Source organism: Neurospora crassa, linkage group VI (genome assembly GCF_000182925.2).
Source record: "Neurospora crassa OR74A linkage group VI, whole genome shotgun sequence".
Lineage (NCBI taxonomy): Eukaryota > Fungi > Ascomycota > Sordariomycetes > Sordariales > Sordariaceae > Neurospora > Neurospora crassa.
In genome coordinates this window covers 1,653,062-1,676,460 of record NC_026506.1, presented here as the reverse complement: position 1 = coordinate 1,676,460, position 23,399 = coordinate 1,653,062, and the positions used below count along the sequence as shown (strand labels likewise).

The window sequence follows — 23,399 nt, the reverse complement described above, 5'->3', positions numbered from 1 at the left end:
TGTTCCCCTGAGGCGGTTTGATAACCAATACCTTCAACCGGAGGGCACAAACAGAAAACAAACACCAGGCGAAGCCTTTCCATCATCGACTGCGCCTCGCTTCCCCCTAGGCCTGTCTACAATCGATGACATTCACGTTGCGGTGTGAATGGTGTCATGAAGGCCCCACCTGGCTGGACTCGGAATGAATAGGAATGAAAGGCTTCCCTAGCTACTTCTACGGGAGCATGCAAAGCCACGGGTTGGGGATACAGGTATGCATGCCGTTGTCCGCTCACTACATTGATATATCAGCTCGGTACGACGTCAAAGCATGGGAAACGAACGAGTCGAACGAACGAGTCCCCCGTGTTTCTACGGGTTCAGGCTCAGCCACTTCCTGCTTTAGCTTCCTTCGCCGGGTGTCTGCCGACACTTTACTGCCGAATCCCGACCCTGTTGATGACAGCACAGACCGATACGGCTGCGAGCCCGCCTGGATGAAGGCCAGAGAACAAGGGAGCAAAGGGCCTTTGACCCCTGTGTGCAACGGTTCGAAGATCATGCCTCGACATCTCGTTGAGCGAGCACGAAGCAACGTTCAATTTGGTCTGTAAACGTTGGGGTCCGGGTGTGGGTAGAACAAGGTGTCGTCCCTGCAAAACCCGGTCCGAGGATGCGCCAGTTTAAATATACACATGTGTAACGTGGACACAAGTGTGGCGGGCGAACAAAGAGTTTGCTTTCTCTAGTTCATACCTCCCGAGCGCTCTCTCGAAGTACCCTTTACGACCCATCTATGTATCTAATCGAGGTGCAAACAATCTCGTTGAAGAGGAGTGCTGCATGCTTGACCTTTCCGCGAGGCTACAAATACACCATCCAAACTGTTTACAGGCTGCATGCGCGGCGCCTTGCAAGTGACCTGGCCATGCCATTGAGAGTACCCGTTGGCGAGTTCAGGCACATCATGTCCCATTACTTCCTGTGACTCGACCATCAACAGTCATTGTATCACGTCACACGACAACTGTGGAGGATACTGTTGATACGCTACAGTTCGACTATGCGGAACAGGTGCGCAACCAATATGCCGCTGGGTAGCATTTTGGAGCCTTCACTTCCTCGGTCTGCTCCTCCAGCCTCCAATCATCGACTACAATAATGTCTCGCCCTCCCACTCAACACTACATCTCGATCATGCCATGGCTTACAACTGTCATCCAAGCATTAGGCAGCCAGCCCTAAGAGAAGCATGGCGGACAACATATCGTGCACTTGGTGGTTGCTTCAAGTTGAACACTATCCTGTCATCGTTTTTGATATCGCTGTCTAGGCGCATAGCACATAGGCATTCAAGCCGAGCAACATCATAATCAGACAATTATCTGACAACTGCCTGCATCCATATTCTACTGAACGTGGCTCAATATCACGGATTACCCTTGTTTGCTCCCCAACGTTCTTCGCTTGGGGTCGGCAGTTGGACAAATTTGGAACATTGAAATTGTTCCATGCTTGCTTCCATTGTGTTCATTTGGTGTTTTTTTTCCCCTCGGGACGGGTGCCTGTTGGCGATAGTGTGGCTCTCGAGGGGCGTGAATTGTTGGAACCAACAAAAGCAAACACCTTCCAGGATGCTACCTCGTTACCACCTTCTGTGCATTTCGGTACATCCCACGTAACGTCGAGGGTGCCATGTGGGCGTACTGCATAACCTATAATCATCACTAATTTATAGTATTATTATCAAGCGCCTTACTTACGCCTCCATCACACTTCTTTGGGTAACAGGCAAGCAACACCAAGTCAGGGGCAGAAGATCGTGCAAGCTGCATCGAGCAAAGTACAGTTGACAGGCGGCAAAATTGGTAGAAATTCACATGAAAGTATTTTACTACGATAGCAATTCATTGTAATTCACGATGGGCCGCTTTCCGGATGTAGCGATTATATTCTCTGGTACTGCTAGAAACCCAGCTTAAGCACACTCCCCCTCCTACAGGATCTCACGATAGAGCTTACGCATTGCAAACATGTCCTTTATCTTTACGACCGCAACCTCAAGATTATGTTTGTGCATTCAGCCATTTCTTGTGCACACGGTCGGATTACCACGGCTGATCTATCAACTCAGGTCTGGCATTGATAGACAGTTTCAAAATCCACCCAAATGGGGCAAATGTAACAACGCTATGCTCTCCATACATCAGCCTTGTCACCGCCAGCCCTTTTCACATTTTCGCTTCTTGGTATTTACATATATAAGAATGCTCCTCATTTCCCTGACGTGCCCTTAGTGTCCGGCCCATTGACACTACCTACCCAGAATAACGGTTACACGGTCACCGCTCAAGTCTTGACTTCAGAACTTGGTTGACAAATGAAATCGAAGAAGCTTACGGTGTATTTCGTGAAGCCCACGCCTCGGAGCGCCCGATACAGAGTGGTATTCGGGCGCATCCACTTCGCCTCTGCGTCGCATGGCATGGCTTACCTGGGCTTCTGCAGCTGCACGATGATTTTCTTTACCTTAATTCCGAAGCTATATGCCAGCAATTCTTGACAGAACGCATCAAACCTATATTTTCTGCCTCGACAGGAGAATGGACAGGGGGTGTGCACAAAGAGCGAAGGTAGGAACACATGTAGCCGCGTCGATGATAACAGCATCCGGGTCACTGCATTCACCAAGAACGTTACGACTACAGTTCAGGAAGTGTCAACGGTCATCTAGCTCACAATCACTTAACTCGTCACCCTCGCACCCTCCATGTCCTCCTCCATATGCTTTTGACAGGGAGTTCACGATTGGGAATAGTAATGTCCAAAGCCAAGAAACATGGTCACGGTTCTACTCGGCGGCTAACTGCGATTACGTGCAGGAAAAGCCGTGCTGAACTTCATTTCAAAGGAAATTGGACCAATGAACGTTGATCTCTTACAAGTTGTATGCATCGGTGATCAATAAAGTTGATCGCTTATTCCTGCAATGTGGGTTGCGTGTGTGCTGAGATGTGCGCAAGTGTGTCTTACCATCACTGCAACTAGGCGCTAACACTGAAGCAGGCAAACTTGCTGCACAGCTGTTAGTGACAAGAAAGATCAACGCACCATCGTGAATCCAGGAAATAACTGCGGTTTGTGCTACCGACCACAGCTTGCATTAGGGGGATAAACTTACTCCCTTTTGAACATCCTTGTCAGTGTGACCCTAGCTTACCTACCTACTTTCTGACTGCTACCGTGGGCGAACCACCGGCTGGAGAATCAACAAGGCGTGCACGCATTTTCACCATATCTGTGGCCCGAGTTTTTTCGGCGCCGGTCACAGTTTTCTCTTGTATGTTCTCGGACTTAAACAGTGGAGGGTACACAACACGCTGCATAGTCGCAACTATAGGCAAATAACACCGATGTACCCATCGCCTATTTTGAGGGTCAATATAGGACGGGACTGCGGGACGGGGTGTTACGGGTGCGACGCATTTTTAGGTACCATTCTGCGTGTGCCTCCACCAAACTCAGTAGAGGTATTCTCACTGCAACCTAACAATATGTCGTGCCGTTCACACAGCAAGCAGTGAGGGCACAGTGCAGACTCTTCGTTACGAGTTGGAAGTGCTTCCGTTCACCCCCCTCCTTTAATGGTGATGAAACTTGGTCCAGAAAGCCAGAAAGCAAACTAGCATCCATCGAGAAACTGACTACCTCTACATTCAAAACGATAGGCATCCTGGGTAGGTCTTCAGAAATCCTAGTAGTCATCACGAAACGGCAAGCCTCAGGTGACTCGTCCTCCATGGTGAGCTCCAAGCTCCCACTTGGGATAGCTACGACCTACTACCTACCCCGCCTACAAGCTAAGCTCCCCATGCTATGGTACATATCCTTCTCGGTGGCTATCATCACGAAGTCGAGCTCGTCATGCGACATGTAAATGCGGGGTTTACGATCCTACAACGGTTATCCAACGACTACCACTCTTGTGTTCCTTTCAATCCACGTTATAGTCATTACAACGAAGGACGGAACGAACTATAAACCCCTGCTTAACGAGTCACCTGGAGGTCTGCCACCTGGGAACCACAAAGGATGTTACAGCAGCAATCGATCGTATACCCCCACACTTCTCATATCCCTCATCTGCTGTGCGAGTGTCTCTGCTACCTAGATTTGCCTTAGGTTACTAAACCCAGGTACCCTGCGATGAAGGGAGGCAAAGCTAGGCGTGGGATTTGATCACTGATCACTAACCATTGACAAAGTTCTCTTCTTCAGGTGGAAGGAAGCGGCAGTGCTGAGTGCAGTAATCACCTACTGTCCCACAGCTGCACATGCAACCGCGCCGCAAGCGAACCGTATTCCGGGACACGGAAGATGGAAGACAGCACGGCGGTTAGACCAGGTCGGAGGACGTGAGGGATTGGACCCTGCGTCCGCTACATATACTACATAGGTACTGGTATCATTAGTGACAGCCTAGAAGCCGGAACGGCATGGAATAGAGACATGGATACGACCCCGGTGTCCGCCCTCCGCCTAGTTCCATATCACGCCGCACGCCTCGAGGCTGCTTCCTGTGGACAACCTCCGTCTCTGTAAGTGTGGAGACCGTCTTTATAACCGATTGAGATGTGAACTAAGTAGCCTGAATAATATGAATGTCAAGAAGATTGGCGCAAAGAAAACAAAATTGACGACGGAGAGACTCAAGCACATTGAACAATGCAGTTTTCTGGCGTGACCAGTTCCCCATAACATGTAGTCCCCCCGAATCCCCTTTCCTTCCAACTTCCATTACACAACGCCCAGAGTCGAATTAGCAAACGGGCAGGATACCTACCTACAGGTAAGGTACCTAGTTGCCAGTGTACCTTACATGTATGTCTGAAACACGCTGTGCTTGAAACAAGCGGGCTGAGTTGCCGATGATTGCCGGCCTCGCTGTAGGTTCATCGGATCGGCTGGTCTGTTTCGGGCGATCGAATGATTTAAGTTCAAGACAGGGACACCGGGGAGGGGGATGGGAAGAGGGCACGACGGGACAGTTAGGGGTATATCCTTACAGCCCTTCCTGCCTTCCTGCCTTGTGTCCTATGTAGAGGTATTTTCTTGTCTTGACCGCTTCAAGATATCTGTACATTCGCATTGCAATCTGGAGGCGGACTTGGAGGGCTTTTTGAGGTTGGTCGTCCGTCTTCTACACATCCAGGAACGAGTACCTGAACTAGCGGGTGTTTTATGCAACGGATACAAACAGGGTCCAGTCCATGTTGTAAACCACACCTCATCTTGACCGTGCCCTCTCCCCCCATTTTCTACCTACCCATTAGCAGGTATTCAAACTTCTCAGATCTCGGTAACTACCACTCTATAGGTGTCCGTTTACCGATTCGGTTTTGGGTTCCGATTAGACCAGATCTTTTGACCTGTCGTCGTCGCCTGAATGTGGCTTGGATGGCTGGGTTGGGAATTTGTTTCGGTCCAGTCGGGTCGGGTCAGGTTCAAAGCGGCCAGATTCAGTTCAAGCCATCATCATGCGTTCGTCCAACTTCTGGACCCCATTTTCCAATAAGGCGGCCGGCTGTTAGGTCTCAACTTGGGAGCCTTGAACGAGCTTATTTCAAAGGTGGTGGCATGTTCTGCTTTTGAGACATGTAAGCATGTGAAATGGGGGTGGCTTTTGGAGCCTTGCAATTCCAATGCCGCAAGGATCCGAGATGGATTAATATGGGGTCGAGACTGTACTGTTGAGTGACGTCGTCGGGGGTGTCGTTAGACCCGAAATGCACAACCCGTTGATCGTCCGTTCGGGTCTGATTCTGATGCCTGGTAGGAACATGTCTTTTGGTTCCTTCACAAGGAGAGCACTGAATGTTGTGGAGAGAGTTGAATGTCGTCTGGAGAGGCATCACGCAGAGAAGGTCCAGTCTGGAATTGTCTTTTCTGCCATGAGGTGACATGTGATCTTGCCACTGCCATTTGGATATCTTTTGGAGTCATTCTCTGCAACGACGAACATTCGACCCAAACGACTTTTGAGCACTCACAAGATGTCTACTGCGTATGTGTGTGGCATCAGACCAAGTACCTACGCAGTACAGTATTCCCATCTAGGAATATCCTTGATGACCGAAGATCTCACCACGTCCATCTTATAGCGCCATGAAAACATGATAAACTAGCGCCTGACGAGATTTCTAGTGCCCTTTGAAATCTAGGTCTAGGTAAGCGATGTCATGCACTGAAATGTGCCGTGATCGCATGGATTGGCGCATTGCATGGCGCCGCTGGGCGCGCGGTTGGCGCGGTACCTTGGGAGTTGGGACGGGAGCCGTGGGCGTCGAGACGAACTCCCTGGAGGTTTGTCCAAACTGTTGGAGACGGCCCCGCGCTGTTGGAGGGGCTAACATGGGGCTAGAGGCTGATATACCCCTCATCGATGCTACGGAGGGGTAGGTGAGACAGACATCTGTTAGTGTCATCGATATGCCCCTCTGTGGTCTTTCTCGGTGCAGTTGCCCTACTATCTTTGGGCCCAGTTAGCGCCAAAATCAAGATCTGATTTAGCACTGCCCCAATTGGGCCCGCTTTGATTTTTGGAGCCGAATTTCCCATCGACATCATGTCCAGATCTGGACTCCAGTCCGCGATCCGGCGGTTTCCAAGTTCGAAGATTGATGAGGATGACGATAGAGCCGAATCATACATTTTCAAATACATAATGCAACGATGTTACCGTTGGGCATTCCCGGGTTGGCAGCTGGTTTGTGCCATGAGGGGAACCCTGACAAAAGTCCAGATGTGATAGATAACACCACGTGAGATCTCATCTGCCCAAAAGCGATTCGTGATCTTCCTCAGCGGCGCAAAACCCGCAAATGCACATCACCAAAATCGGTTACAACCACAACCAGGGGTGGGGGGGGCGTGTGCAGTTGCTTTCGGGATTTTCTTATGAGATAGTGGAATACACTGTATGGAACCCTCTGCTTTCACAACTGTCATGAGGCTTCTCTCTTTGTATCAACCTCGGAGGGGCATTGGGCTGGAGGTCACTCAGGTCAGGCGTGAGATTGGGTTGGAAAAGCTATGTCATTGGGTCTTGGAGCAAATGCCAAATACCTTGAGAAAAGCGAGGTGCTCGTGAGTTGATACCAACGTTCAAATGATGAAGAAGAAAAAGTGACTGATCATGTGGAGTCAGGTTGTGTTCGGTAATACCGAAAGATCGGGACAGCATTACGAAGTGTTGTTCGTGCGTAGCGAATCGTCAGCGGTGATGGGAGGAAGTCAGATGCTCCGCGAACAGAGCCTTGAGCGATAAAACTGAGTTGGAGAGAACAAAACGAGGCATGGATGAAATGAAGTAGAGAATGCCTTGGAAATAGGACATCGGGAAAGACATTGGCTTTTTAGCAGATTGTTTGAGGGTACCTGGCATCGTGCACGAAGGCGAAGGGGGAAAGAGGAAGATGGAAAAAGGGGTGAAGATGAAGTAAACAAAGATCAACGTACCTAAAGGTAGGTACATAAGGCAATAAGAAGAAGAAGACAATTGTAAAAAAGCAAAAATAGAAAAGCTTATTAGCTGCAACTCGTTTCGATCGAGTGACCTCCGGGTTATGAGCCCGGCGCGCTTCCGCTGCGCCATGCAGCTTTCAAATTGTTAAAATCATCCCTGGATTGTGGGCTTATAGTGTGAATAAAAGTGGAGTATAAGGGGTCAGGTTCTGAGGGTAGGGCGCAGCTTGGAAACCAGAATAATGCATTCCAAGCTGAGCTTTGACTCACACTATGTAGGCGTTTTGGTAATTCACACAATTCTGTGCCTGTTTACGGTTTTCTATTGTGTTGATGCCTTTGTTTGTTGGGGCTTAACCAGTACGCCTGCGAGCGTGGACGACCATGACGCACATGCAGACAGTGGGTCATTTAGGGAAAGTATAAAAAGATGTTGTTATGCGCGGAACAGTTTTCCTCATGCTATATTTAACTCACGCGTTTAGAGCCTATTTCTCCTTCGCCATGTTCTTCCGTTCTGATGTGGCGAAAATGTACTCACTCATCCCCTTGAGATGATTTCTGTGCTGCCTGCTGAATCCTCCTTTTTTGAGTCTTGCGGGCCGCCTACGTAACCTTCAATGTTGAGAGCAGTTTACATAGGTCTGTGAGAACCGTGATGAGCAAATATGTTCCGTTATATGGGTCGTCGTTCTCGGACTACAGGCGCATACGATGATTTTCATACAAATCGTGTTTCATAAAGACGTTGAGCACATTGACATAGTGGCCTTAGATCTGGACATGGGGCCGGTGCGCGATTCCAATTTTCTCGAATTCTCATGTCAGTCTCGAAGTCGCCCCTTCCTACCTAGAGGTACCTTCCCTTCCCAGGCATCCCATTAACAGAAGGAACCAGCCATCTCTTCCGAGAACATCCAAGGAATGGATCGATTACATGAGATAGCCAAGTAGTTCTTGACATATAGGTGCAGATGTAATTCTTCATTTTCATGCGTATTTGTGACTTCAGTCCGACTTTATTCGCCACTAACCATCTCAACCTCCTAGTACGATAACAGGCGGCGAGAATTCAACATTGAACGCTCGGCTTCGTTAGATGCTTCCTTCAACTTATTGGCCTTAAACTTAGGAGGTATGTACTTATCACACCCTATGCCTGCGCCTTCTAACTGCCTGACAAACCATATTTATCTCCAGAAAACAGTTTTGATTTTCTAGCATGGCTTGTCTGTCAGACTTGGTAATTGCCACTCGCGCTTTTCCGCTATGATAGTGGAAAAGTCCATCACTCTTCGACGACTGCGCCAAGGAATTGTGCAATCACAGAAAAAGTCTACAAGCATAATTTTGATGCTGTTGGACTATCACGACAGCGTTTCTCCAGGATATATATATTGTTTCGCAACATTTATCTCGTCGTTATCCCACAGGTTGCTATCGCCTGTCCTTCACTTGCACCTCTAACCCTAACCCGCCAACATGGTTAAGGGGAAGATCTAAGCCATCGCCATATCACTTCCGCATCACTTTAGCGTCAACACTCCGAAGATCTGCAAAACGAACTTGGGGCTACTTCCATGTCTTACCTGTTTCCAGTTTTTGTCTAGAACAAGGCTTCCACAGAGTTTGTCAAATCTTCCCCGGAGGTCACGGACATGTGGTTCATCCGATCCACACGAACGAGTCAAGGTTCATGTCTCGTTCATGCGCGAACTTGTGGGATTCAGGGTTCTCAACTCCGATAATAAATCTAGCCTCATTTCTTTCGTCTCGTCTTTCCCGTCCAATTGTGCGAATGGAAGTGAAGCCCTTTTACCTTCAATTTTTTGCTGCTCACCAGTTGGTTATGTCCAACGTGCCCCGCAAAGTCGACAGCTTGCTCGTCGCTTGCTGCTTGCAAACGATCACAGTGGGGATCTTGAGGTGGGTTGGTTTCCTCCATTACGATTAGGTATCTGACCCTCCCAAGACAAGCTGCTTGGGAAGCTGAATCACCTCCACGGCTCCTCAATTTCGTTTGACCTTTTCCACCGCCCTTCTCCAGCGATCTCAAGGGAGACGGCGACTCACCACTCAACCACCAACTACAACCGTTGGTAATCCCAAAGTGAGCCAACACACCAACACAAAAGTCCAGGAAGATGGATGTAGGCGCTCCAGCTCTTCCCCTCGAGGGGGGAGAGCGCAGACCATCATACCAATATTACAACAACCAGGAGAGCACTCTCCTGCCCGAGGTACCCCTCCTCACCGGCATCGACAACCTTCGGCTCTGGGAAGTAGCCGTCCTCGCTCACCTGCGCCACTATAACCTCTATGACAATAGTGAGGCCCGCGACCCTTCAACACCGCGAAGCGCGCGCGACGGCACCCTCTATCTATCATGGGACCACATGCAGAACAGAATCAAAGTCTACACGATCATCCGTCGCAGCATTTCCGACGTGATGTCGTTTCTGGAGAAAGAGTGTCGGTCAAACCCGTGGATCTCGCTCAATGATCCGACATACGATGCAAAAGGTCTGTACGAGCTTGTCAAGGAAGTGTACAGCCGACCTCCTCCACTCGATCCGCACCAGAGCCAAGACGACCTCATGATTGACCTGCTGATGCTGAAAGCCGTTAACTTCGGCACGCTCTCCGACTATCTGGACAGTTTCTATGCGCTTTGGTCGCGGCTGGACGTTAGTGGCCTCCAGCTCACGAACGATGTCCTCCTCAACTTCTTGATCAGTGGACTTGATGGGCACTACGACGAAGGTTGGACTGAGGACTTGGAGAAGCAGCGGTTGATGAAGAAGATTGACCTTCACGAGGCATTGAACCTGGTCGGAATGAGGGTCTGCGAGGAGAATATGGTTGTTTTGCCGCCGGTCCCACCCAAGGATGATAAATACTTGGAGAGATCCTCGACTGAGAGCTCAAGTTCGTCGACGATCGAGCAGGAGAACAACATAAATACCTCCATGGACGAGTCGATCAGAGGTTGCTTCGGCCATGAGAATGAGCTCGAAGCAGACATCATGCGGAGACAGGAAGAGATGGCCGCTCACTTCAGGAGCCGAACCCTTCAATGGGCCGTCGAGAATGCGTTTCTCACATCCTGGTCCCTCGAGGACCTAGACCCCGTGTCAACCGAGCACGATATCACCGCCAAGAACCGTAGAAGCGATGACGGTAGCCGAAATGCCAGTCCCACCGATAAGAAAGAGCGGAGACGCGGCTACCAACCTCTCTCTGATCTCATGGCCCGGTATATTCCTCTTCCTCTGAGTATCACCAGCAGAGGTAGTAGCCCGAGCACGATTGCGGCCAGGATGGACGCCCTTCGGATCGATGACAAGTCCCAAGTGGAACGCAATGACTTCGAACCAAGAGACCTCCCGAGTCCACTTGCCAGCGATCAATCTGCCGCGCGGAAAGAGCGCCGCCGCCGCTTCCTTACCAGATTCACAGGCACGCCGACAAAGTCTTCGCCTGGTCCAGTTCGGGTGATGTCCTACCAAGAGGAGTGGAAGCCCAAGCCTCTGTTCTCGAGTCCGCGAAAGTTCTCGTGGGAAGATGGGGTTAGCAACAGCGAGCACGATTACGAGCCGACAGTGCTACGCAACACGCCCGAGCCGCAGGTGAGGGGGGATCTGCCGGACACTCCTGGCACTGGTGGCTCCGAAAAGCAGCAAAACGAGCAAGACGAGTATCGACTAGAAAAGCGACTTTCGGCCTGTTCGCCCGAGAAAGTGGCGCAGAAGGCGGCGACAGCTGTTCGCAACTTTTCGAGGCCGGAGAGGCCGTTGATCAGGACTGCAAGCTTGTGAGCGAAGAAATGGATTCGGAGGGAATCAGTTGACTGCAGGTGTTCTTGTGCTTCCCACTTACAAAAACAAGACATGGACAAAACAGTCGAGAACAGGCCTGGCTCTAGTCTGTCATCACCCAAAAGACAAGGTCCTAACACAGCCTACCTCTAACAACATCGGCTGCTTTCTCTCTCCCGGTCCCCAGCTCACACCAACATTACAGCACTTTGACATCTTGCTCGGGTATTCTTGCTCATTGCACAACACAATAATGAAGGTCAACGAAATAAGCCTCTCTCGAACAAGACGAAACCAACCAGATGTTATACCAGGAGACGTGCAGACAGCGCACAGCAACAACAGAGACATCGATGAACGCCCAAACTCGAAACTGGGACAGCTAGGTTGCTCACTTCCAAACACTAGCACTCTCCACCCCGCCTCTTTTCCCCTCTTGGTACGTCTCACTCAACCCATTATACAGCCCCTTAACCCTCTCAATCTCTTTCTTCCACTTGTCCGTTTCCTCCGCTGAGAGCGCCGCCTCTTCCAACAACTCGATCAAGCTCCTCCCCACAAAGAACTTATTCCGTCGATTGTACAACGGCCTCCTTTTCATTGACTCCTCAGTATCCCCCGGAGCCTTGACCCGGAACACGTCCTCGAGAATCTCAATATCGTACGGAATCGCAAACAGGTCGCGCGAGTCCTCGTACGTGAACAGGTAGTAGAACTCGTTGAAGCCGGCCCAGGTGATGCCCGATAGGCAGAGCGAGCAGGGCTCGTGGGTGGCGAAGAAGATGGTGTCCTTTGTGGGGATGCGGTAACCTTCTTCTTCTTCCTGTCCTTGTTCTGGAAACGAGGCAGGAGGCAAGGCGAAATATTGCTGGATGCAGTTGATTTCGCCATGAAGCAAAGGGGATTCGCGCTCGTTGTTGGTAGACACGGTTAGAGGCTTCAAAGAGGAGCGAGAGAGGATGGCAGCGCCGAAGAGCTTGGAGCCGGAGGAGACGCCGGCGCGGGTGAGGGGGATTATGCGCTCTTCAGTCAGACGGAGGATGGTGGAGAGGAGGATTATGGGGTCTTTAGTGCTGGTCATTGCGCGTGCCTCGGGAGAAGGACTTGAAGTGGCGGATGTCATTTCGAAGGGCTTCGAAGATTCTTTTGAAAGTTGAGGATCGAAAGGACGGATATTTCACTTAAAAGACAGAACCAGTGATTGCTGGGATAATTAGTTAATCATAATGTATGAGTTCAACAGATAATGAAAGCTTTGCTTCAGTCCCCTTTATATCATCTCGTGGGGTACCTGGGAGGTGTAAGTTTTCAGCTCGCGGCGAGAACCGATTTCCGACTGTCCTGTCTATCGGATGGCGCCGAGATGCCCGAGGCACAAGTAATTTTCCAGCGATAAGCGTTTGTCACTCCCTTGGCAGATTACTGCAGTTTTTGGCAGAATAGCCGCAGACTTGATTGAACAAAACACAACACAAACGTAATGATGATCGGAGGGATTGCGAGTGTCCAGTTGATGTCGTCGTTGTCAGGGCCCGGACTGACTGCTTATCTTATCAAGGGCCGGGATCGGAAAGCTGCCCCAGCACTAAGGTTGGGTCAGGTCCCTTCACGGCATGAGTGGACCCTAACCCGCTAACTGGTGGGGTTTTTGCGGAGTGTGGCCCGTCCCCTCGGGCGCCCGTCCCTGCACTCCCGTCGACTCTTGCAGTTCGCAGCAGCGCTGGGGCTTCATTGCCGGGAGTTCTCTTGCCGGGACAGGAAATTTCCTTCTAGCTCTGTCTCTCCTGCCTACCCCGTCAACGACTCCAACATCCACGTCGATATCGAATTTCTCGACGACTTGTACGCTTCATCGCGCTATAGCCGACGGACGTCTTCACCATGCACTATATTCGATTTTGTCGATCACCTGTGGTTGAGCAGGGGAGGTCAGGGCTTAAAACACTGAAGCTTGTTCTCACCATCACAACCGACCTGAGCGACAAATTCCTTTGTCCTCATGAGCCGATCCAGCTTTCCATTATCGGAGCCGGCGCTCCAGCAAATCCACAGAATGGTCCGGTGCCCATCAACCTGACGCCAAGGAATCCTCCAACCTGGAGGACCGGTATGCGTGTCTTGAAGATCGATGTTCAACTCCCACCACAGCCAATCGAGACGGTCCAAGTCAGGCCAACCAACCGACAAATGGCGGCTCTCATCACCGACGACATCAGTTCTGGCATTGGAGCCGGCTTGATTCTTCCTGTCTTTGCGGATCTCTCACCTGGTCCGACTAGCCACATTTGCTTCCGGAGCTTGCGCTTGCCTGGCGGGACCGCGACGCTTCAGGTGGAGGAGGAGATGGGTGAGAGCATGGCCCGTCATGTATGGGACGGCGGCCTCACCACCGCCTCCTTTGTTGCCAGTATGGTCCTTGGCCAAACGGCTGCCAACAGCAGCAGTACCACGGTGTCGTTGCCCATTTTGGCAAACATTCTGCAGCAAAACGACGGACCACTGAACATTATGGAGTTAGGCTGCGGTGTGGGCATCTTGGGCCTTGGTGTTGCGCGCATCCTGGGCGTTTCATCGCAAGCAACGGCAGAGAAGTCGACCCTCCTCATGACCGATCTCCCCGACGCGGAAGAACGGACGCTGGCCAACATTGCCCGCTCGGCAGACCAGACAGCCTGCACTGTGATGTACGAAAACTTGGACTGGAATGACGGAAAGGATGGGATATTTGGGCCCGAGGTGACGTCGCGGGCGTGGGACCTGGTGATTCTCAGCGACTGCACGTATAATGACCTGCTGCCCGAGCTGGTCAAGACTCTTTCCGCTGTCCATGCTCATTCTGCTCAGCATTCCGGCCCTTCCAACACCAAGATCTTGCTTTCCACAAAGCCAAGGCATTCTGACGAGAAGGTGTTCTTTGACCTCATGTCAGAAGATGGATGGTCGATACAGGAGGAAGTCAAGCTGCCGCTCCCTGTGCTGAATGACGAGGCGCAGACTGTGGAGGTCTACTTGTTTTCGAAAAGCTAAAAATCGGCTGCTTGCTGTTTGGGCAATATGCCATCACCATTTTCTGACTGATTTTTGCCATGGCTTCTCCTTTCCATCAGTAGGCGACTTTGTCAAAGAGCATCCGGTTCACCCCAGACAAGCGCAGATCCATTGCATACATTCGTGCAAGCCGTCTTTTGACGTGTGGTTAGTCCGGGGAGGAAAGCACGAGGCAAACGTCACAGATATTTCCAACTGCTAGGCCAAGGAGGTCGCTTCTCACGATGAGCTGGCATCCAGGTGTAGAAGAAGTAGCTGAGGTGTGCTGGTAGTGGAAAGCCGGACACGCATGGCAAAGCTGCAGTCAAACGGAGCTGGATGACCAATGTCGACCATGCTGTTTAGCAATATCTCGAACCTTCTGGGCCTGCCTGTGATGGCAGTTGTGTCTTTGGGAGAAGCATCAAACACCAACAGGGGAAACGGATCGTCATCATGGTCATCATTGTGGTGTTGGGAGCCAATGATGTCGAGGCGGTTGTGAGAGCTTGTCACCTGTCGAAAAGTGGGCTGATCAGGGGCTGCAAAACAAGACATGTGCTGAGAAATATCTATTCTCTGATTCGCCAGTACCGTGCATCCTCTGCGAAAGCCACCAATGAGAAGCAAGGCAGATCTGAATGACCCTGAAGTGCGGTCCGTCTGCCCCAAGTGAGCCCATTGCAGCTCCGACAGGGCTTCCTATTTTGGGTGGCCGATGGGCCTTGACACAGCGGAAACCCCACTGTTGCATCCAGAGCATCGATGTTGTTCAAACAGTTGCAGGTCCAAGACATGTTCGTCTGTGACATCAGCCGACTTTGGGATTTTGGATATAAGACTCGCTTCCTCCGTCTGTAGGGAAGTCTTGCACCTCTTGTCATCAAGATCCTCTACACCAACAACAACAATCAGAAGCTCAGCAACGCTCACGCTCATCTTCCACCACTACTCACCAACTTCAATACCACACGAGTCAAGGATTCCAACAAATTCGGAATACCGATCCGCGCCGTTGCCAAACTACCCAAGCAACTTCCATCATCAAACACCACAACAACAAACATCAACACATACCTCTACTTCCACACTACCTATTCAAACATGTCTGCTCCTGTTGCGAAGGCCTCCACTTGCTGCGGCAAGAGCGCTGAGTGCATCTGTGGTAAGTCATTTCTTGATGCCCTCTCAAGCTCTGGTGGTTACCTCTACCAGCGCAGTTTCCCCCTGTGCCCCTGATCTCCACTTGACTCCACGACGCGGCTCCATCGCACTCCATCTTGCGGCCCATCGATCTTTGCCCTACCGGGCGGATCCCAACGAAAATCCTTTTTTTTTTTCCATTCTTGCTTGCTTTTTGGGACGGAGTGAAGGCTCCATCTTTTGGCAAAGAGGTCACCCACGCCGCCAGTATCCGGCGCTGGCCCTTTTCATCTTTTGCCTTTCCCCACTGCTCCCACTTCAGGTTCCTGCAACCAAGCCCGTGGGACCCGTTTTTGGATGCCATTTCTTGACTTTGCATTACACTCATCCACCTAAAACACGGACTGCTCTGTTTTTCTATCTTTTCTTTCGATAGTCAACTGACGGACCACTTACTTCAGCCAAGCAAGCCACTTGCTCTTGCGGCAAGCAGTCTGCTCTGCACTGCACCTGCGACAAGGCCAACTCGGAGAACGCTGTCGAGGGTCCTCGCTGCTCATGCCGTGCTCGCCCTGCCGGACAGTGCACCTGTGATCGTGCCTCGACCGAGAACCAGAAGCCCACGGGTAACGCCTGTGCTTGCGGCACTCGTCCTGCTGGTAAGCACACCTCTCCCCCCAGATCAAGATGGTATTGGGGTGATGTACACTGAACATAATGAGACTAACCATGCATGCTTTGAACAGACGCATGCACTTGCGAAAAGGCTGCCGATGGAGGCTTCAAGCCGACGGACCTCGAGACCGACTTCACCACCAAGAACTAAACTTCGACGAGAGCGTGAACTACTGGGGACGTTGTGATCCTGAGGTGATAGAGAGAGATCGGCAGCTCAGCGCAAACTTTTCGTTTCTTTTCGACTATCTTTAAAACCATGATAACAGCACCATCCATATCGGCATTGAGCGGACCAACAATATCAGCGAACGTGGTGGGACTTGGAGGAGCCGGCATTGTCAGCGGATGGATCAGGGACGGAATGGTCGCTGGCCGCGACGACGACATCCACTGGACCGGCCAGACAATACGGGATAATGTGTCAAGACGCTACACCACTGCAACTATTTCGCCTCCGGTGATCGACCATGCTCTGGTTGTAGGAGAAGCCGACGAGGAACTGCTCGAGGGCAGTGAGCTGGGCAGTCTAATCCCGGTACTCAGCACCCCCAGCACGTTTCTTCGGCTTGGAATCCCGACCTTAAGCGCACGGTACTCTCTCTTTCTCGGTTTCTCACAGCTCCTGTGGCAAGCCACTGCTACTTGGAGCATCTGTCACCGCATCAGGGCGATAGTGTGGCTGGCCGCCAAAGCCCCTTTCATCATCCTTGGGGACTTGTGGATCAACGTGTACGCCTCGGTGAACTACGATCCACTTGCGAACCGAGGCTTCTCCCATGCTTCTCCAACCGGGGGACTCACCAAGTTTCAAATTTTGTTTTGGAACTGGACAAAATGGCTCCGATGTGATGCGATGCCGTGGCTGGTGTCAGTGTGGGAGGATTTAAGGGGAATCTTGGTGCAGGGAACATCGTTCTTTAGCCGGAACACCAAGAAGAAGAGGAAGAAGTGGCGGATTCCTGGGCCGACGTTGCAAGGGATCGTGGCAGACACCAAGTCACAGCTCGAGCGGGAAGAGGAGGAAAAGGAATTGGAAAGACGCAGGAAAGAGCAGGAGACAGCTGCTGACAATGGCAATGGCGGAAGTCGTCGGAAAGGCGGCCGTGGAAACGGTGGTAGAAAGCAAAGGAAATGGTAAATGCACATTTCTGAATACTCTCCGTTCACTGTGAAGTGCTCTTGTATGCTTTGTGGTGAAGTAAATTCGTGTGAAACATGCTCGTGATATGCCTGACAATGGCAGTGAAACTTCCGCCGCCATCGTTTGCTTCTGAAGTCTGACGACGAGGAAGCATCGGGCGGTTCCGCATGGAGCTCGGACCACCGGTTGAAGAAAGTCGAGCTGCCAAGAACCATTGTCAAAACGAGGAATCAGCGTGTGGACGGAGGGTCTGAACCAGTCAGCAGCAAGGCCGTTTCGAACATGGTTCAGGGGAACACACAGACCACCAAGCAGCGTCATGTCAGTCCCGTATCTGCAGCAGCGGACAGGGACCGCGGTGGGTGGTACATCCTGGGGTACCTGAGCGACTACCGCAGACTGGGCGAAAATGCCTTTACCTTTTCGTCTGAACATTGGACGACGACCTCATGAATGCCCGCACTGCTATTGTGTGGTCTATTCAAGCGATTGCAAGTCCATGACCGATGATCAATGGGACAAAGAACGCGTCTCGTACAGAAAGGTCTCTTTGTTGTTGTTGTTGTCCTGCTAGTTGTTGCAATGCGTCACTTGGCGGGTAGCGGCAGGGGGGGAGGGGGGTCGGTACGGATCCGTTATTGTAATCCGGATTCCAGACAAAATCCAAGCATCCAGTTCGCTGCTAGCGAGCCGTTGGAAAGTGAATTCAGGTTGATTGAGCTGACGAGTTCTGTATCTGGGCTGACAGTGATGAGGTGAGAGGTGAATGGTGGTACCTTATTGAGAGCCTCACTCCAAGCTATTGTTCATTGAAGCTTGGGATGGACCCACTTCCCTCACCGCGGCCGACGTCAAAAGGAGAGCGCAGCGTCCCGTCCAGTCGCGTCGATTTTTCGTTGCGACGCAAAGGGCACCACACCCCCCCTGGCCCCCTGGCTCAATAAGAAGCGGCACCAAATCTCTTTTGCTCTCCCGACTCCCGATCTCCGCCATTCCGCTTCCGTTTATTTTCCGCACCCCCCCCGTCAATAACAATCCCAACCTTTACCCAATTGCGACAGGGTAACCCTCACAACATCAACCCACTCTTGCGCACCTGGACCTCTTTTCGTTATCGCACAAAATTAACAACGCGTCTTTGCAAACAATTCAGCTTGCAACATACTCGATATCACCAATTGTCCCCATTCCAGCTCTCGGTACTGCTTGGAATCAATCCTCGAAATAGCACCCAACCACCAAATATCTCCTGACAGACTCACTTCACATCATGCCTCCCAAGAAAGCCGCCGCGACGCAGACCGCGAAGGAGAACGCGCCTGCCGCCAAAACAGCAACCAAGAAGACGAAGACCACTACTACTGTCACCAAGAAGACGACCGCGAAGGTCGCTAAGAAGGACGAGGAGGAGCCCAAGGCCGCGCCCAAAACCGCCGCCACCAAGAAGACTGCTGCGCCCAAGGCTGCCGCGAAGAAGGCCCCTGCTCCCAAGAAGACTGCTGCTCCCAAGGCTGCCGCGAAGAAGGCTCCTGCGCCCAAAAAGGCTGCTGCCCCTAAGAAGACTGCTGCAGCTAAGAAGGCCGCCGCCGCCGCCAAGGATGATTCTGATAAGGAAAACAGCGTCGCCGGCGCCAAGCGCAAGCGCGAGGAGGACGAGGAGGAAGAGGAGCAAGAGGAGCTTGCCGATGAGAAGCAGGTCAACGGCACTCGCCCCATGGTCAAGAGAGCCAAGACCGACGAAGATGAAGCCGCGAAGCCCGCGCCCAAGAAGGCCAAGGCCGCCCCGAAGCCCAAGCCCGAACCCAAGAAGAAGCCTTTGGGCAAGGTGATCAACGAGGCGCCCACCAAAGTGATGGACATCTTTGTCTTTGGTGAAGGCACCTCGGGAGAGCTCGGTCTCGGCAGCCTGAAGTACGACGGAAAGAAGCCCATTGACGTCAAGCGTCCCCGTATCAACCACAACCTTAGCGGCATCGTTCAGGTCGCTTGCGGCGGCATGCACGTCGCTGCGCTCACCAAGGACAACAAGATCCTCACTTGGGGCGTCAACGACCAGGGCGCTCTCGGCCGCGACACGACTTGGGATGGTGGTCTGCGCGACGCCGATGCGGAATCTGACTCCGAGGATGAGGACGACACTGGCCTCAACCCCAAGGAGAGCACGCCCGGCGAGATTGACACCACGGACGTTCCCGAGGGTACCGTCTGGGTTCAGGTCGTTGCCAGCGACAGCGCTACCTTTGCCTTGACCGCTACTGGTCAAGTTTACGGATGGGGTACTTTTAGGGTAAGTTGATTTAATGTCGCGACAGTTCTCATCACACCCGTTGTACCGATACTAACTGATTCATACAGTCAAACGAAGGCATTCTTGGCTTCACCAGAAATGTGCTGATTCAAAAGACGCCTGCCCTCATCACCCAACTCAGCAAGATCAAGCAGCTCGCCGTCGGCTCCAACCACGTTCTCGCCCTCGACGAGAAGAACAAGGTCTTCGCCTGGGGCGCCGGCCAGCAAGCCCAACTTGCGCGCCGCCTGCTTGAGCGCGACGAGAACGGCGCCCTTTTCCCCGCCAGCATCGGCACGCTTCCCGGACGCGCCAAGGCTGCCAAACTCGCCTGCGGCTCGTACCACTGCTTCATCATCGACACCAAGGGCCGGGTGATTGGTTGGGGTCTCAACAACTACGCGGAACTGGGCATCGAGGCCGAGGCCGGCACCGATGGCGGCTTCATCCTCAAGCCGCAGCTGGTTGATTCGCTCAAGGAGCACAACATTGTCGACATTGCCGGTGGCGAGCACCACTCGCTCGCGACCAACGACAAGGGCGAGCTGCTGACGTGGGGCCGCATCGATGGGCACCAAGTCGGCCACCCCTCTGGTTCGTTTACTGAGGAGAACACCATCTTCGACGAGAAGGACAAGCCCAGAATCCTGGTCCAGCCCGCCGTCGTGCCAGATATCGAGGGCAAGATTGTCCATGTTGCCGCCGGCACCGATCACAGCTTCGCCATCACCGAGGACGGCAAAGTCTACTCGTGGGGCTTCTCGGCCAACTACCAGACCGGCCAGGGAACGACGGACGATATCGAGACGCCCACGCTGATTGACAACTCGGCGATTCGCGATCGCAAGATCATCTTTGCTGGCGCTGGTGGTCAGTACTCTATTCTTGGCGCTGAGCCCAAGGAATAAGCAAAGAAAGAGTCACGGACGACGGCAGACAGACGATGAACACGTGAACGAATGGGTCGAGTTGGAGGAAGTGTAAGGAGACACCAAACAAAGACAGCGAAAAGCTTGAAAGAGGTGGGAAGAAAGAAACGACGTTTTGTTCTTGCCGAGCAACAATGGTCCCAGTTACGGACAGAATATTTTGTTCATCTTTTTTTTTTTTTCACAAATGTTCGGTTTCACTGGTCACTCGCTGGCTTTGGCACTAGCCTTGGATTAAGGTCTTCTGGTCTGGTGCCACAAACTCATCAAAAAGCAAGCGGTCCGGAGCAATTTGTCTGTCGTTGTTTGGTTTGCCTGTGTGGCAAGGAGAGATTAGGGGTGTGTTGGTGTTCGGTTGCTATTATGAACTGCTCAAGGGCGTTCCGGTGAGGGAGGGAGGGTTTGGGGCGCTCGGCAGGCTGGTGTTTTTCTTTCCATCATTTTTTGAACTGTTACTTTTTTGCGTGGTACGAGTTTTTCATAGGCTTTCTTGCTAGCACCCGTCATTTTTTTGTGCTACAACCAGATTTGTTATGACAGAGGGGAGTTTCGAGAGCTCTTTTGTTGCAACGGATGAAGGGAATATAGTGAAATGGAATGGATCTTGGATCTAATAGATATTATGATGATCAAACTCTTTTGCATTACGTTCAGTTTCATGTCTACTTTGCTTTTCATGAACCCGTGCTAAAAAGGCAGAAGGCAAAAAGAGATGCATCGTCAATGACTTGATTTCTTTTGTATATTTGATACCCAGTACGTAGTGTAAGTACACCGGACACCATTCCAGCCAGTCAACCGACCGACCCAACCCATCCCAAGCATACATACATAACCCCATCATTACCCAAGTAACACCTACGACCCCCTATCCCACTAACCCCGCCATACATTACCAACTTTTTGTCCACCCTCCCTTACACACACACACTACACACACAACCTCATCACAACGAGGAAGTCGTTCCAACCTTGGCAAACGACCCGCTCCCCTTGCTGCTAAACACGCTCATGATGCCAAACCCCACATAAAACAGTGCAAGCGGGTACGCCACCAGCGCCCGCATGCTCCTCATCCTCGACACGGCGCAAAAGATGCCGCTAGCCGAGTAGGTCGACCACAAGATGGCCGCGCTCGTCAGGACGATGCCGAGGGGTGTATCCATGGGCATCACGATCCCGACCAGACTAGTGGCAACGAGCGGGAGCAGGCAATAGCCCAACACCGAGGCGGAGCGGGCAAAGGTCAAAGTGGAGCGACCGGCGCTGTGGTCGTGGTCGGCGGCGGACATGGAGGCGGACGAGATGGAGGTTGCGGACGGGCCTGGGTAGGACGAGTAGGCTTGTGCTGGGGCGCCGCCAGGGCCAACCGGGCCGGAGGCGGAGGCGGAGGAGGAGGAGGGAACACCGGCCGAGGGAGCCATTAGCGAGAGGATGACGTGCAGGCTGATGGAACCGAAGAGGGCGAGACCGTAGATGTATCCGAAATGGACACGGCCGGATAGGAGCAGGAAGGTGCCCATGAGGAAGAAGAAGAGGACGGGGCCGGCCATGTCGGAGTCGTCCATTAGGTGTTGATCGATGCGGCCGAAGGGGTTAAGGACTGCTAGGGTCTGTTTTTGATTTGGGGGACTTTGGTTAGTATGCCGTCCTTCCTACAGAGCTGGAGGCGGAGAGAGAGAGAGCAAGAAAGAAGATAAGCAAAATAACTTACCTTTGATCGAATATGTCCAAAGTTGACGCCCAGCTCTTCCAGCAGAGGAGGCTCTCCCTCGTACCCTTCCGTCGAAAAGGCCGCCAGCCATCCGGTCCTCAGTCCGCCCTGCTCGCCCATGCGACCCGAAACGCCGCCGGCCGCGCTGCTACCGCCAAAGCCCGAGGAGAAGCCGCCGGTTCCTACGCCATAGCCACCAGACGACGAGGGCCCGCCGTAGCCGTATGCTGCTTGTGAAGGTGTTGCGTGGCCGGACACGGGCTGTGTGTATGAGGAGGGGTAGAACTGCAGGTTCTGGGCGTTGGAAGGGGCGTAGCCCTGGTTTGGCGGTGCGCCGTAGTATTGCGACATGGTTGGTGATGTGGCGGCGCGGTCCGCTCTCGTATGTGAGGGAGTGCTGTGGTGGTTGTAGAGTTGTCGTTGTTCTTCCCCGATCGTCAACAAGGGGAAGCTGTGGATTCACAGGGGCTGATGTGACCAAGTACGTAGGTACCAGCTGACGTAGGCGCAAACTGTCAATAACAGCTGTACTTGAGCGCCCGGTGTTTTTAATGCGCGTTCGTGGGGTGCGAGAACAACGTCGGAAATCGATGATGGGAATTTGATTCGGTGAAGAAGGTCGGAAATCAACGAGCGTGAGTGTTGACAGGAAAAAGGCCACGGCAAAGTCGAAGAGTCGTGATGATGTTGCGTTGCGCTTCCTTTTCAGATGTCAATTCGTGTCAGTCGTGGTGGAAGTGGACTGAAGCTTCCCTTCCCTCTTGAAACGGTTGGCGGCCAGCTGCTCGGGCCACTTGTGCTTACACCTGGACCAGTGTTCACTGCAGCGCTCAAACACTGTGGTTCAGTGGTCCAGGCCCCTGTGACTCTGTGAGTGGAGGCTTCTGTGGGTGGGTTGGTGCCTCAGGCGTCATCCCGCCCGTCCAGAGAGGCACGCAGTGTCACCCACCTCACAGTCGTCACACCCGACCCGTTGCAGCGTGCAGCAAGCAGCCCAGGGCATCCATCCATGTCATTGACAACGGAACAGCTCAGCACAGGACTGGGGCAGGCAACAGGTACGTAGGTACCTCTACTGCCTTGACGGGCTGCCGGAAAGATGCCAAGACTCTGCCGCAAGAGTTTCCGGCAATCGGCGGTCCGGCCCATCTCTTGT

General features: G+C 52.4%; 7 protein-coding genes and 2 non-coding genes across 9 annotated transcripts; 5 read left to right on the top strand and 4 right to left on the bottom strand.

Annotated features, from left to right (window-relative positions):
- Positions 1–4,663: 4,663 nt before the first annotated feature.
- Positions 4,664–5,941, bottom strand: NCU14175. Its single transcript, XR_897977.1, has 2 exons — positions 5,372–5,941; positions 4,664–5,300 (listed from the first exon to the last, which is right to left on the bottom strand). It is a non-coding gene; the product is annotated as a ncrg124 (non-coding RNA).
- A 1,629-nt stretch (positions 5,942–7,570) lies between these two features.
- On the bottom strand, positions 7,571–7,642 carry NCU15386. The gene has a single exon. It is a non-coding gene; the product is annotated as a tRNA-Met (tRNA).
- A 2,008-nt stretch (positions 7,643–9,650) lies between these two features.
- NCU05510 (hypothetical protein) lies at positions 9,651–11,324 on the top strand (the record flags this gene model as incomplete). The annotated part of the gene is made up of 1 exon (XM_955379.1): positions 9,651–11,324. The coding sequence occupies one exon, from the start codon at positions 9,651–9,653 to the stop codon at positions 11,322–11,324; it is 1,674 nt and encodes a 557-aa protein (XP_960472.1).
- On the bottom strand, positions 10,998–14,823 carry NCU05511 (cytidine/deoxycytidylate deaminase). The gene is made up of 2 exons (XM_955380.3): positions 11,386–14,823; positions 10,998–11,310 (listed from the first exon to the last, which is right to left on the bottom strand). The coding sequence occupies exon 1, from the start codon at positions 12,445–12,447 to the stop codon at positions 11,716–11,718; it is 732 nt and encodes a 243-aa protein (XP_960473.3). The 5' UTR covers positions 12,448–14,823; the 3' UTR covers positions 10,998–11,310; positions 11,386–11,715.
- NCU17101 (hypothetical protein) lies at positions 13,058–14,768 on the top strand. Its single transcript, XM_011396787.1, has one exon. It carries the CDS (start codon positions 13,206–13,208, stop codon positions 14,349–14,351), a length of 1,146 nt encoding a protein of 381 aa, XP_011395089.1. The 5' UTR covers positions 13,058–13,205; the 3' UTR covers positions 14,352–14,768.
- Positions 14,824–15,213: 390 nt separating the features above from the next.
- On the top strand, positions 15,214–16,452 carry NCU05512 (copper resistance protein Crd2). The gene is made up of 3 exons (XM_955381.3): positions 15,214–15,516; positions 15,956–16,153; positions 16,241–16,452. Exons 1-3 carry the CDS (start codon positions 15,456–15,458, stop codon positions 16,318–16,320), a joined length of 339 nt encoding a protein of 112 aa, XP_960474.2. The 5' UTR covers positions 15,214–15,455; the 3' UTR covers positions 16,321–16,452.
- On the top strand, positions 16,240–17,377 carry NCU17100 (hypothetical protein). The gene has a single exon (XM_011396786.1). It carries the CDS (start codon positions 16,429–16,431, stop codon positions 17,308–17,310), a length of 882 nt encoding a protein of 293 aa, XP_011395088.1. The 5' UTR covers positions 16,240–16,428; the 3' UTR covers positions 17,311–17,377.
- Positions 17,378–18,292: 915 nt separating this feature from the next.
- On the top strand, positions 18,293–21,164 carry NCU05513 (hypothetical protein). The gene is made up of 2 exons (XM_955382.2): positions 18,293–19,600; positions 19,669–21,164. Exons 1-2 carry the CDS (start codon positions 18,584–18,586, stop codon positions 20,506–20,508), a joined length of 1,857 nt encoding a protein of 618 aa, XP_960475.1. The 5' UTR covers positions 18,293–18,583; the 3' UTR covers positions 20,509–21,164.
- Positions 21,165–21,242: 78 nt separating this feature from the next.
- NCU05514 (golgi membrane protein) lies at positions 21,243–23,014 on the bottom strand. Its single transcript, XM_955383.3, has 2 exons — positions 22,244–23,014; positions 21,243–22,142 (listed from the first exon to the last, which is right to left on the bottom strand). Exons 1-2 carry the CDS (start codon positions 22,592–22,594, stop codon positions 21,477–21,479), a joined length of 1,017 nt encoding a protein of 338 aa, XP_960476.1. The 5' UTR covers positions 22,595–23,014; the 3' UTR covers positions 21,243–21,476.
- Between the last annotated feature and the right edge of the window lie 385 nt (positions 23,015–23,399).